The following is a 14,022-nucleotide window of genomic DNA, read 5'->3' as shown; positions in this document are numbered from 1 at the left end:
CCAACCTCTTTTGCAACTCAAGAATCACATTTGCAACTTAGTCTGCATTACCCTGATGGTGGCCTTTGTTTTATGTCATTAGAAACTTTTATTGCCACTTTATTACAATTTCTTTGTGAATTTTAAGTATAAAGAAGGTAGGCCAATTGTTCCGGTTTCCAAGCATCTCCCATTGCTGGAGGATAGTAAAAATATGGTGGTTGAGATGTTTATTTTGTCATGAAAGAACATGTCATGGCCCTCTGAGGGCAAACTGTTTGCTGTCTGTGTGAAATTTGAAAAATAATAAAAATTTTCTTTCAAAAAAAAAAAAAAAAAAAATATGGTGGTTACCCTAGGCCAATGCACTTTTTGAAGACGTGGAGCATCTGATTTCCGCACTGAAATCTACTCTGTCGGTCTGCACCAAGGCCGATGTAGTGCTTCTCGGGCAGACACAGGAGCAAGCTAAAGCCAGTGGATAGTATTATGTCAGTGGTTTTGACAATGGATACAGCTCCATAATAAATGGCTTTTATGATTTGTGTCTGTATGGGAATAGAATGTATATTACACCGGTGTAGCATAGAACTTTTTTTTTTTTAAAGTGTACATGATCAGTAATTTTTCATTTAGGAGGGAATACACTAACAGCAAGACAAGCCTAGATAGTAGTACTTTGATGGAATGAGAAGAAAGAGAAAACGAGTTTAGAAGCCATTAAGCCTTGTTCATTTGCAGCATAGTGCTTATTTTCAACAGGTGAAGCAAAACAAAAGACCGATTTAGATATGAAATAGATATAGTTATATGACACACAAGAAACACATGTCCAGTGTGGGAATTTTATTCTATAATAAAAAGATACAATATGTTTCTGTCTTAAAAATACAGCCAAAATAGATTTTACAATTTTCATTAAGATTCAAAACATTTACAGTAGCTATTATACAACATAAGAGGAAGTAATGGTATAAACAATCATAGGGCTGCACATTTCATGGCATAGAGGATGGTTAATTAGTATTCAATAACCTTGGCACAATGCAGGTTTTCAGTGCTGGACTAAGATTGTCCATAGTTGACACTGCTATACTTAACGTTATTTTGGTTTCAAACCACATTATTTTAATTTAAATTCATTCCGCATTTGACTCATTTGATTCAAAAGAGTCATATAACCATATACCTGCCAAGTATTATAAATTCTATGTTGCCTGGCAGGTTATCTTTTTTTTTTTCATTCAGTTTTCACTTTTGCAGGTCTCAAAAAAATACACAAATAATGTCAGATTGTGGTGGTGGTGAACGAGTTAATTGAAAGCCAATACATCCATTTGAGTAAGGCATTCTACAAAAAAACACAAATCACAGAGTGCAAGGGTTCAGACAAGTCTCGTTATCAAAACAGTAGGCATATCTACATATATACAGTGTTATTTTTGCTTTTCATAATTTAATCTTCACAAAATGTAACAACTTCGTTCCTTGATTCACATTGTTTGACATTGTTATCAATGATTCTGTTACATATTTACACATTCTCACAATGCTTTTGCCTTGTGTAATGATTAATGCCACAGTGTAGAAACAAACTGGGTAATGCATTTTTACTCCATGCAGGAAGGAGAGAAATTACTCTAAAATAGGGTTTTCTTTGTAAGTTAATATGTTCAATCTAATACAATATTAACAATATTTTTCAATTACATAAGAACTTACTGGATATTTGAAGAAAAACAAAAAGACTTTTCTGTAGCAAAACACCTTGTAAATTCTATGTCTTAAAGAACTAAGGCTAACCACACGAGTTCTTAAAAAGAAAAAACTTGGTATTGTTGCAGGATAAATTGCAGTTTTGCAAAATAATACTATTCATCCAAAAAGAGGTATAAAAGCGCTGCTTTCAGTATCATTTGAAAGACCAGGACAATGTGGGACATTAGGCTCAATAACAATATAGAAATGTCTCTTTATTTCTTTATATATGCACACAATGCCAAAAGGCACTATTTTGCAGCACACCAGCTAATACCATAAGAAGGATGGTATTCTTCAAAGCTGGGATTAGAAATTTGTTTTAAAATCTGAAGTCTCTCTCATTTCTGATTTTCAGGGAACTATGCTTCTTATTTTCTGCAGCCCATGTGTTCCCTTGAGAAGGATACTAAACAGCGAGACCAATAATCTGAGAGTTGTAATCAGATGTTTCCATACGCAAAATGTAAGGGATGATACTATCAATCTGTACGTTGCCAATCAGGCCTGCAAAGAATAGCTCCTCGGTGATGGCAGCATTCATCAGCCTTAGAGCAGGCAGTCTAAGCAGCAGTCGAGAAAGTCTATAAACAGCAGAGATAAACAATGAATTAAATTGTGTTTTAAGCAACATGAATGAATTATACAAACAAAACTAGAATGTAAATAACTATATAAACAAAGAGTGAGTGATGTAGAAAAACAGTAGTGAGTATAAAAAAGTTTTCTTTAGCGTTTAGTTTTCTCTGCCCTTGTAGCTACAGGTACATCAGGGAGAAAAAGTCTGATCTACTGGCCCAACATCACTGTGTACTGACAGAAATGTATATTTTTGCATTTCCGTGCCTAAATTCGCTGTGAATGCTGTGCCTGTGAGTACACAGTGATTTTGGAGCAGAAGGAAGCAGACTGGCAGCCTGGTGTGACATGGCTTTTATAGATATTCTAGAAATATGAACTGTTTCTGAATCGTCTTGGCGCCAGATAACCCACTAAATAAACATCTTTACCTATGGAAAAACTTTTGACCCTGGACATATAATTAGCAATTACTTTTTATAAGTTTGGCAGTAAGGATAGAATTTGCTATTTTAAACACTATGCTTTATAGAAGCAGCTGGGACAGGGGTCCCCAACCTATTTTGAGCCACACTCAAATGCAAAAAGAACTGGGTACCAACAGAAGCATGAAAAAGTTCCTGGGGTGCCAAATAATGGCTGTGATTGGCTAATGATAGCCCCTATGTGGACTGGCAGCCTACATGAGGATTTGGCAGTATGCCTTTTTTTTTATTTGGTTTGTTTGTTTGTTTGTTTGTTTGTTTGTTTGTTTTTTGCAACCAAAACTTGCCTCCATGCCAGGAATTAAAAAATAAGCACCTGCTTTGAGGTAACTGGGAGCAACATCCATGGGTTGGTGAGCAGCATGTTACTTGCGAGCCACTGGTTGGGGATCACTGATCTAAGATATTAAACTTTCTTTACTTGCCTGGAACATTCATAAATAGCGAGTAGTAATTTAACAAAAAGTATTGTTGAACTGAACCCATTTGAATATTCCAATTTCAGAAAAAAAATACATGAAAAAATGTGTCACCTGTAGGTATCTTCCGGGTAGGTTTTTGTTACATAATCTTGAAATTCCATGTAAGCCTTTTCTTGAAGTTTTTCAATATGAGAAACGTTTTCCAGTCCAGGGTGATCTGGAAAACAAAATCAAAAAATACACAAATGAAGTAAAGGTATGGGATTTATTATTCAGAATACCCTTATTTGGATCACCATACATCAGTTGGGCTGATGTAGAAAAGGTGTATAAATACTAGCTGAACTTCCAGAAATAAAATAAATGTATTTTTTTTTTCTACACACACATACACATACCTGATTCCACTGATTGAAAGGAAACCATGAAAGTCTATCTTTGTTCAAAGGCACCCAGTTTCCAATCCTTGTAAATCTCACACATAATCAGGGGCGATCCTGGCCCCTCTGCCGCCTGAGGCAGCAGCAGTTGCTGCTGCCCCCCCTCCCCCGGAAATTCGCTCTTAAAGTACCAGGAGCAGCATTTTTGCTGCCCCTGGTACCTAGAGGGGCGCTGCTGCCTGAGGCGACAGCCTCAACTCGCCTCATTGGCGAAGCACCCCTGCACATAATGTAACCACAACATTACCATGGATTCTGTGACCTAAAGTCCCTCTGCTAGTGAACCACTCACCAGGCCCAGACTGACTGGCAATCTGTGTGCTCAGGCAAATGGCCTGTGGGCCGATCAACTCACAGTTAAAATGGGCCGCTCGCTTTAGTTAAAATCTAAGTAGATGTGGCATCAACACTTGCCTGTCAGCTGGCATTAATCTCTTTGCCTGCCACAAGCCCACTCCCCATCTGACCTACAGAAGCCAGAACATTCATGCAGAGTGAGGGTGTGAGCAAGTTTAACATAACCCTTCATGGGTATCTTTTCAAACAAATTCTTGAGCATAATATTTTGGGACAAGCTGGACTGTTAGCTGGTGACCTGGTGCTGAAAAATTGAGACTCAAATAGGCTCCTGTCCAAGCGTCTGACACTAAAGAAGCAGCAGCAGCAATCCCTAAGACTCACAGATGACCACAATCTCAAATTCAATTTCTTTGATGATTTTTACTCCCAGTCCGGCCCTGCCACTCACTAAGGAAAGCAAAGAGACTTCATGTCCCAGATTTCAAAATTTCACAATGGAACACAGCAATGGCTCGTACTGAAGAGCATTTCTAAGTGCGATCCCCTGCAGGAAGAAAGCAGCCTACTGATTTAAATGGCCCCGTATTGGCACAGGTGCATGTAACCACGAACTCAGGTGGAAAGCAGCATGTTGTGTTCCACCTGCATTCGGCACTTACATGCACCTGTGTCCGCACAGGCCCCTTCAGAAACATTGTGTTTCTTTCTGTGCTACCCTGCGGCTGAACGCTTTAATACTGAATGCAGAGGACACCCTAAAAAACACTTGTCAGAGCACTAAGGGAAGGGGTGCATTATGTGTGAGGCTTAAGAGTGATGGGGCACTGGTTCCGGTCAACAGAGGAAGACTATCATGGTTTCCTTACAATCAGTGGACTTGTCTGTGGTTTATTGGTGTAGAAAAGTTCAGGCAGTATTCACACACCTTTTCAACATGTATTGTCACCAATATGGATTTATGCTATCTAGTTTTGAGAGAAAGGAAATACAATTAAAATTATCTGCTTAAAATGAACTATATGAACTACCGTCATCTGGAGCTTTCTGCATTTTAGGTTTCTGGATAAGAGATTCTTCAGACCAAGGGCATGTGCGACTGGACCCAGTGGGTAGTTTACAAACTAAAATGTTCATTTTTTTTATTGTTTTCTGGATAAGAGATACCTATATTTACATACAGAATAAACCTCAAACTGTTTTTTTTTTTTTTTACATGTGACATGGCTTAGCAGTGCAACATAAAAAATCTGGGGGATTAAAAGAGAGAATAGTCACAAAGTAACTATTTTTTATAACAATTTGTAAAAATATTTTTCTATGATTTAATGATTCTATGTTACGGATACTCTATATATGATTTTGTAGCATTTATGATTAGGAACACACAAACGTACATTTAATCAGAAGGCAATAAACTTGCATGCATGTTTTTGTGTGGGAGGAAACCTGAACAAACATGGGGGAAAAATGCAACCTGCTTGAGGACACCTTTATAAAGATGATACTTGCTCACCCTGCAGCAAATAATTTGCATAGATCTCCTGACCTGAACCTGAATGGCATATATTCTCTGTTGAAAGTTTTTTATTTTAGGAATAAGCCTTATTTTTTTTAAGGAAAGACACAGTGAAGCAATGTGTGTATTGCAAACACTGAGTTCATCTTCAAAGCTCAAATTAAAGTACAGACTTGTCTATATGTTACAGTATAAATTATGTACAAATATGATGGGAGGAAGAGGGCTGCAGTTTACTAGAAAAAGCCCATGTTGAGGCATCAGTGCATCAATGTTATACCACAGATTTAGGTACAGATATCCGGCCAGTTACATTAAAGCATAAACATGTGACTACAAAACATTTAAAACAGACACTGTTTAAAAGCATAGCAACTAACTTCTACAATAACTAGTCAAAAGAAACATTATGAATAAATAATCTATTCAAAAGTTATGAAAGGGGAAGAAAGGGATTGGGATGACATACCAGGACTGAAGAGGGCAATGGCTTTCAGGTAAGCATATTCATATCCATCTACGCAGAGCTTCACCATGCTGTTGCAAAACTCTTGCAATTTGAAAATGTGGTCCGTAACTAGTTTCACTTTATCTGAAGACAACTTATCTGTCAATAAAACCAAATGTTACTAAAAGGAGCACATAAAGTCACTTAAATGCAGTAAATAGCCTCATGACCAAAGTCTGCCATTGTATTTAAAATCACATGTATTACAGCCACAGATACAATACAAGTTCAAAACTGGGATAAAAAAAAGCTACACCTCTGGATTTACTCCTACTATTTTAAAAAATAGCATATATACAAATCTTACCATGCTGCATGCTGTTCTGAAGGTGATTAACAAATGCAGCTAATATAGTTTCCACATTCATCACTTGGGAACACTGGGCAAGACCAAGTGAAAATAGTTCATTCCAACATGCTTTTACCAGAGAGATGCTGTTTTCTTGCCTGGGGAAACAAATATATTTTACATTTTAAGCTCTTTGGGCACGGTGTCTTTACCTCTAGTATTGTTTGTTTGTTTTTATATGGATTATTGCATGTTTGATATATAAACCCATATATGGTACCATGGTGCAGAATATGTTGGCATAAATACATAACACCTAACCTGCAGCTTTCACAAAAAAATTACACATATAAAGTCAAAGGGTTTCCATTAATCTTTACCACTGGTGAACATTTAGAAATCTCATCATAGTCGAGATCCATGTATGTACAGTGTGAATGTAACACACAAAAGACACAAATGCATCGCCTCACGTGTGGTACTGAAAAATCATAGCCTTTTGGAGAGGGCCATGTTTTCGGAAATCTGATGGACTGATGGAAAACACCCAATACTGGGGGTCATATAAAGATTGGACAAATTTGCACCTGAGCAGTAACATATGGCAACCAGTCAGATGATTGCTTTCAGTGTTCAACCTGCAGCTGACTGAAAAAATCTAATCACTTATTGGTTGCTGCCTAGGTGCAAATTTGTCCCATGTTTATATGACCCCCAGTAATGGGTGTTTTTCCAACAGTCCATTTTATAGTGTTAATAAATGAGCCTCTGTGTCCTTGCCTCTTTTATGGCAACCACCTTCTCCTTTACTCACTGGACTGATTACAACCCTTTAATGCTCAAATATGTATTTTTGGGGTACTATCTGATCCAAATGAGCAGTGTAATAATTAATAAATACGTTTAAAGGGATCTGAGCCAAAAAAATTAATTGATGCAAATTTACTCATGTGCATCTCTAATAACTTAACATTAATTTTATATTTTTAGCAGTTTCCCAAGAGATTTGCATTTTTAGATTACTAATTACCAATCTTATGGCTCAGCAGCTTGAGGGTTAACTGAATACAGGCAGAAAGTGTATAAATAGTTTGGGTCGCTGACACTCTGGGTCATTAAGTACTGTAGAGCTGAAAGCCTACCATCGGCAGTCTGAACTGCTTATATCTCTCAAACCACTTAAAACAGGAAATTCATTTAAATTGCAAATGTGCTTTATAGGATCAGCACATTAACACTGATTAATTTAATTGTGTTTAAATCCACTAATAAGAAAGGGTGGTTAGAGAAAAGTAGGTTTCAAAAACACTGCCCTGGCAACAAAGCTAATTAGTCAACAGACTGCTGCCACCATTTGTATCTACCAGTGATACTTACTATTGTGTGTTTTCTGCAACTAAATTAAAGCCCCTTCTTTAAACTTTCTTAGACAAATCATGCTAATCAATGTTTTTTCCCTGCTACAAACATTTGAATAGTTTCAAATGAGTAACTAATGCTGGAATCAGTTTTAGATTAGGAGGATCTCTAACACATGCTCCCTCCACTTCACAATATTCAATATGTGAAACCAACTGCTCCTGCAACTGCAACTGCTCACACGTCATTTGTTATTTACAGTAGAAATGGTTAGGATGAGGGAGATCATTAAAGAAATATTATGGGGCAGATTTATCAAAACGTGAGATAAGAGTTTACCACAGAAACATTCACCCACCTTCTATTTATTCCTGTGAAATTTTTAGATACTTGTAGTTACACCAGCAGAATGTATAAACTCCCAGAATAAAGACTTCAGTGTGTGTGCTCGGTTAGATATTACCATTTGTTAAATGCTCTTCTAAAAATCCCTTAGGAATGTGTGCAGCACTACTTTATGCTCTGCAAGTATCAGGGGACATCACCATACGTCTAAGGGACCCAGCACTATGGTAATATGTTAAAGGGTTTGTGCAACTGTGAACTGTTTAGGATTCCTATTAAACATCGAACTTTCTCCCAAATATGTGCTTCTAAAAATCCCATAGGAATTAATAGAAAGTGGTTAAGTTTTTCTGTGAGCTCTAATCTCAGATTTTGATAAATCTGCCCCATAATGTCTAAAACTATAATATTTTAATTAATTTAGACTTTTTTTCACAGTGGGTGTTACAGAGTATCATAAATAATCAAATATATACATTTTAATAGGGATGCCCCGAATCCACTATTTTGGATTCGGCCGAACCCCAATCCTTCTCGAAAGATTCGCCAAATACCAAACCAAATCTGCATATACAAATTAGGGGTGGGAAGGGGAAAACTTTGTTTACTTTCTTGTTTTGTGACAAAAAGTCACAAAATTTCCCTCCCCGTCCTTAATTTGCATATGCAAATTCAGATTCGGTTCAGCCGGGCAGAAGGATTCGTCTGAATCCGAATCCTCCCCAAATCGCCAACTGAATCCTGGATTCAATGCATCCCTACATTTTAAATCTAGTTATCAATCTATTTAAAATATTTTATGATGATAAAAGTTTTTCTGTGATTAAAAAGATCCACATATACCCACCCAAGAGACTGGAAGGAAGGAATTGACCGGGCCCAGTGCATAGATAGAAATAACAACCGCGATGCAGACTCACAAATATAATGAACATTCAGATATTCCGGCATTGGTGATGGCATAGTAAGCTGTAAAAAAGCAAACAACTGTTAGTAAGCTTCGACCTTAGCAATCAAATTTAACTTTATCATTTGTGAACTAATTATTTAATTAATACATTAAAAAGATCTATTCCTATTTTTCAATACTGCCAGTCAGGGCAGCCATCAGGGGGGGGGACAGGGGGGAGAGTTGTAGGGGTCCCGAGGGTAAGGGGGGACCGACCACGCCACACTTACTTGATTAGCCGGGCCCCCATCTTTCTGAGAGCTGCTGACTTCGTTTAAGGGGCCCTGGCCACCAATTTTCTTATAATGGGGGGGGGGCCTGGCCACCAATTTTTTTTCTCATGTGGGGTCCTTATGGAATTATGGAAAGGCTGCCCCCCATAGATTCCATTTTATTCCTTTTTCGCTGTAATAATAAAACAGTACCTTATACTTGATCCCAACTGAGATATAATTAATCCTTATTGGAACGAAAACCAGTCTATTGGTTTATTTAATATTTACATGACTTTATAGTAGACTGTATTAGTATGAAGATCCAAATTATGGAAATATCCGTTATACGGAAAACTCCAGGTCCGGAGCATTCTGGATAAAAGGTCCCATACCTGAGATCAGCCAGTGTTGGACACATAATATCACCCAAAAATTGACAAATGTTTTCACTCCAATATGCTATTAGCTCCATAGTACATTGTAGTAGCTTGTTAGCAAGATTTTTATACCAGTTCACATTATTATGCAGTAAAAAAAAAGTATCAAATAAGCAACTTGTATTCTAGTACTAGTTTTCCTGTTAAGGCTGCATATTGTTTCTGAAAAATTAATATTTTACAAAACGTATCAATAATTGTATTCTCAAGGATATTTATTTTTAAGAAATGAGGATCTTACCCTAAATGCAATGTGAACATCATTCAAAAGTGGTCCTTCAATCTCAACATTGACATCATGGAGAAGGTTAGCATTGGAACCCAAACACTCAGATGAGCCCTGTGTAGAATTTTCTGATTGGTTCAGTGCTTTTGCCAGTGTGTCAAATGCCCTACACAAAACAGTAAGAGGTTTCAAATATAATGAAATAGCAATAATAATGGTTTTAACTTTTGATAGTGATGAAAGCATAGGTGACAAACTGCATTTCATGGTTGTTCAAAATTGTTACTTCAAACAGAGCGACTACAGTACGTGCAGATTCAAGGTTTTACTGAATACACTGTGATCCAATGGTGAATAAAATCTGACTGGTCATTGTGGTCTGTTTTATCCTTTAATACCCCTTCAAAACACTTTCCTACCACTGATGTCAGACTAACCAGCCTATAGTTTTGTGCCTATAAAATGTTGTCCCATTCCAGCTTATCAATAGTTCAGGTATTTTTACTTTCACAACGTGCCAAATTTTTTCAATGGGTGACAGGTTTGGACTGCAGTCAGGCCAGTTTAGCACCTGAAATCACTTACTATGGAGCTATGCTGTTATATGTGCATAATGCAGTTTTGCATTACCTTGCTGAAATAAGCCTTCTCTGAAAATGATGGAAGCACATGTTGCTCCAAAACCTGTATATATAGTTCAGCATTAATGGTACCTTCACAGATGTACTCATTACCCATGCCATGTGTACTAATGCACCCCTCACCAACACGAATGCTGGCTTTTGAACTGTTGCTGATGACAAGCCAGATGGTCCTTGTCCTCTTTCGCCTTCATGACGCCATGTCCATGACTTCCAAAGACAATTTCAAATTTTGGCATCAGACCACAGGACAGTTTTCCACTCGCCTCAGACCATCTTAAATAAGCTTGGGCCCAGAGATAAGGCAGTGGATACAGGGATGACCTGTATTCACAGGCAATAGTTTTCTAAAGTACTCCTGTGCCCATGCAATTATTTCCACTACAGAATCTTTAAGGCAATGCCACCTAAGGGCCCAAAGATCCTGTGTGCTATCTGCTCTCCCACCTGTCAATAATGGTTTTTAGACTGCTCATCTAGAGCTTTGGGACACAGGCACTTGGGTGTAGCTTCCACAAACCAAAAGCAGACCCCACTAAAACAAAATCATTTCTCCTCTCTTCTGCCAACCATATGAACAATAAACTATAATCACTGCATAAAATTACCTGGTCACTTCACTGCTGGACTGATCATCTTGAGCCAGATCAGAAGGGGACGAATCACCATTGCTCAAGCTTTCAATAATAGAAAGCTCTGTATTTGTCTGTGGTAAGTCATTCGTTTTATTGAGATTTGCAAGCGAAGTGACAACATTTGCCAAAGTGCTTAAATCCCCCTGACATGCTTCTACCTGTAAAATGATGCACATAATATAGAGTTATTAATGTTCATTTGTAAAAATAAAACATCATTGATAGATTTTTTTTCTTTTTACATGCTAAATTAAATTTATTGGAATATTTTTATTATTCTTTATATATTTAGGGTATATAAAACTTCCATAATAACATAACAACTGTCTTTACAGTTATTGCTGTTATACAATTTCCAGCACATACAATTTATTATCAGCAGGAAACTGTAGTCCACAATCATCAGGGATGGACCCTTAAAAGCAGCACCCAACCCACATCTCACTACCCACTGCACTGACGAGACCTGCACTGTACTATAGGTATGGGACCCGTTATCTAGAATGCTTGGGACCTGGGGCTTTCCACATAATGGATCTTTTCATAGTTTGGATCTTCATACTTTAATCTATTGGAACATCTTATAAACATTAGATAAACCCAAAGGGATGGTTCTGCTTTCAATAAGGATTGATTATACCCTTGTTTGGATCATGTAGAAGGTACTGTTTTATTATTACAGAGAAAAAGGAAATCATTTTTAAAAAATCTGGATTATTTCGATAAAATGGATTCTATGGGAGACAGTCTTTCTGTAACTCGGAGCTTTCTGGATAACAGGTTTCAGGATAAAGTAACCCATACCTGTACACATATGACCCACTGTGTATCTACATCCTGCTGTAGAGCCATACACAAATCTGGCAGAACATAAACACAAGTGAAATCATACACATATTTCTTTATGGCTACATAGGTTTTACTTAGGAATAAAAAACTTTTTCAATATGTATTTTCTAACAATGGCATACTGTAATCCAAAAAACAAAAGTAAAACTTCCTTTAAAAAATAGCTATTATAGCTATTATATTAATATTATATAATAATTATATTTTAAAAACATAATTATGTGCTTGAATTTTCAAATTTGTGAGGTCCAACGATTGGATCATCCTGCTTGGCTCACTGTTGCTGGTCAAATTTGGTAATGATCCACTAATTTGGTGACCTTCCCAAAAGAGCAGATCTGACAGTGTATGGACGGCATAATTCATATCTAAATGGCTTAAAAGCATTGACACCTGGGGGGGGGGTATATTGTACAACAAGAAGTGCAAAGTTAGCAAATACTGAAGAAACAATACCTTATTGGGTGTTATGAGTATTGACTCATTTTTAACTCCTGATTGTTGAATATTCACCAGCATGCTAGAATCCAGTAAACTAGTTGTCCTGCTCAAAGGAAAAGGATACAAGAAACATTTTATATACTAAGGAAACAGATTTCTCAACAGTTAATTTTTACCAAAGTACCTTCATAGGTGATATTTTTTTAATAAATCACATTAGAGGTTCAGAAATTACATATTTCAACGTATAATTAAGTGAAAAGATTTTGTTTACTCTGCCTCAAACACGGCTTCTTATTCTTTCACTATGATTTTTAAACCAGCCTCTGGTTTCTCCACACATCAGTACATTAAATGCTAATTAACCAACTAATACCACTTTGTATTGCAGGATAGTGGATCTGATGCTTGCACCTATCGCAATTCCCAATTAATGCACTAATATCAATGACAATTAGCATCAGTTTTGGCAAATCGAACACAAGCTGTAAAATTAACGCCACATGGGGGCTGAAATAAGCTTGCTGAAATACCAGGCCGAAAATCAGCCCCTACATAGGCAGTAACCATTTCACTGTTCACATCCAGAACCATTATGTTGGCTCCGGTGCAAACACATTTGGCTGATTTTGGAGCAAAAATGCGAAGTCTGTATATCCTTTTCCAAAATCAGGCTAGTGTGTTTGCACCAGATACGACACAATGGTTCTGGACACAAACAGAAAAAGGAGGCTACTAGCCGTAGAAGGGCTGATTTTCTGCCTATATATTTCAGCAGGCCGATTCCAGCCCCCATGTGGCACTAGCCTATTGCATGCTATTTTCTCTGGATTTGTATTGGAATGGCATAACTTCTCACAGGCAGAGTTAATGGAATTAGTGAGTCTTGGCAAAACAGTTGCAACACACTAAGAGAACACACTAAGAGATGCCTAGAATTAACAGAAGGTCCAGGCTGCGGGTAATTCCTCAGTGCTCTATAAGCCTGCATTTTTATTGTTATTTTTTTAATTATGTGTCTTTCTTTTCAAGCCCTCTTATATTCATCTTCCAATCCTAGCAACCAAGTATCTGCTGAAATTAAAGACAAGAGAGATGCTGAACAAAAAGCTAAACAATTGAAAAACCACACAATAAAAAACTGTATCACAATATCACTGTGTACTTCATAGTAGAAGTTAATTCAAAGGTGAACATTCCCTGCAAATGCTTCTATTAAATTTTTTACAAACTCACCTTGGTGTTTTGTTCTCTGTAACAAATGTAGTTGTGGCAGCAAGCGGACTTCGCAAATCTTTTCGAATGTAGATTTTCTCTGTTGATGCCGCACAATTGGAGGATTTCTCTCTAGAGACTTCAATAGGTTTTCTCTCGCACTGCACAGCTGTGCAAAATAAGAACATTACTAGTAACAAAACTAATAACATTTCGAAAAAAATACAATTCTGCTTGGAAAAACTATTTTATGAATAAAAGCTGGGTTTTACTTTGTTAAATTGGACACCTGTTATAAGGCTTATTTCCATGCCTAAACTGTCACAACTGTAGTAGTATTGTCAAAGTACATGTACAGCTGGCACTGGAATAGCAGACACCCACCAGGGAGTACTTTTTGGTGGTTATTTATCAAAGTCCGAATTTATCTCAAT

The 14,022-nt window shown here is 37.1% G+C and overlaps 1 protein-coding gene across 2 annotated transcripts in view; it reads right to left on the bottom strand.

Annotated features, from left to right (window-relative positions):
• Nucleotides 1–810: 810 nt before the first annotated feature.
• Nucleotides 811–14,022, bottom strand: part of nr2c1.S (nuclear receptor subfamily 2 group C member 1 S homeolog) — a 29,236-nt gene continuing 16,024 nt past the window's right edge. Inside the window, exons 6-14 of one of the 2 annotated variants that reach the window (XM_018254195.2) lie at nt 13,610–13,757; nt 12,389–12,476; nt 11,057–11,241; nt 9,823–9,973; nt 8,828–8,949; nt 6,295–6,434; nt 5,949–6,086; nt 3,335–3,440; nt 811–2,321 (exon numbers count right to left, since the gene is read on the bottom strand). In XM_018254195.2, the coding sequence (XP_018109684.1) occupies nt 2,147–2,321; nt 3,335–3,440; nt 5,949–6,086; nt 6,295–6,434; nt 8,828–8,949; nt 9,823–9,973; nt 11,057–11,241; nt 12,389–12,476; nt 13,610–13,757 (1,253 nt within the window). In that variant the 3' untranslated portion in view covers nt 811–2,146. 2 annotated transcript variants of the gene reach the window in all.

The sequence above is a fragment of the Xenopus laevis genome, chromosome 3S (genome assembly GCF_017654675.1).
Source record: "Xenopus laevis strain J_2021 chromosome 3S, Xenopus_laevis_v10.1, whole genome shotgun sequence".
Classification (NCBI taxonomy): domain Eukaryota; kingdom Metazoa; phylum Chordata; class Amphibia; order Anura; family Pipidae; genus Xenopus; species Xenopus laevis.
Note: the sequence above shows the minus strand (reverse complement) of the source record. Positions and strands in the feature narration are given on the sequence as shown.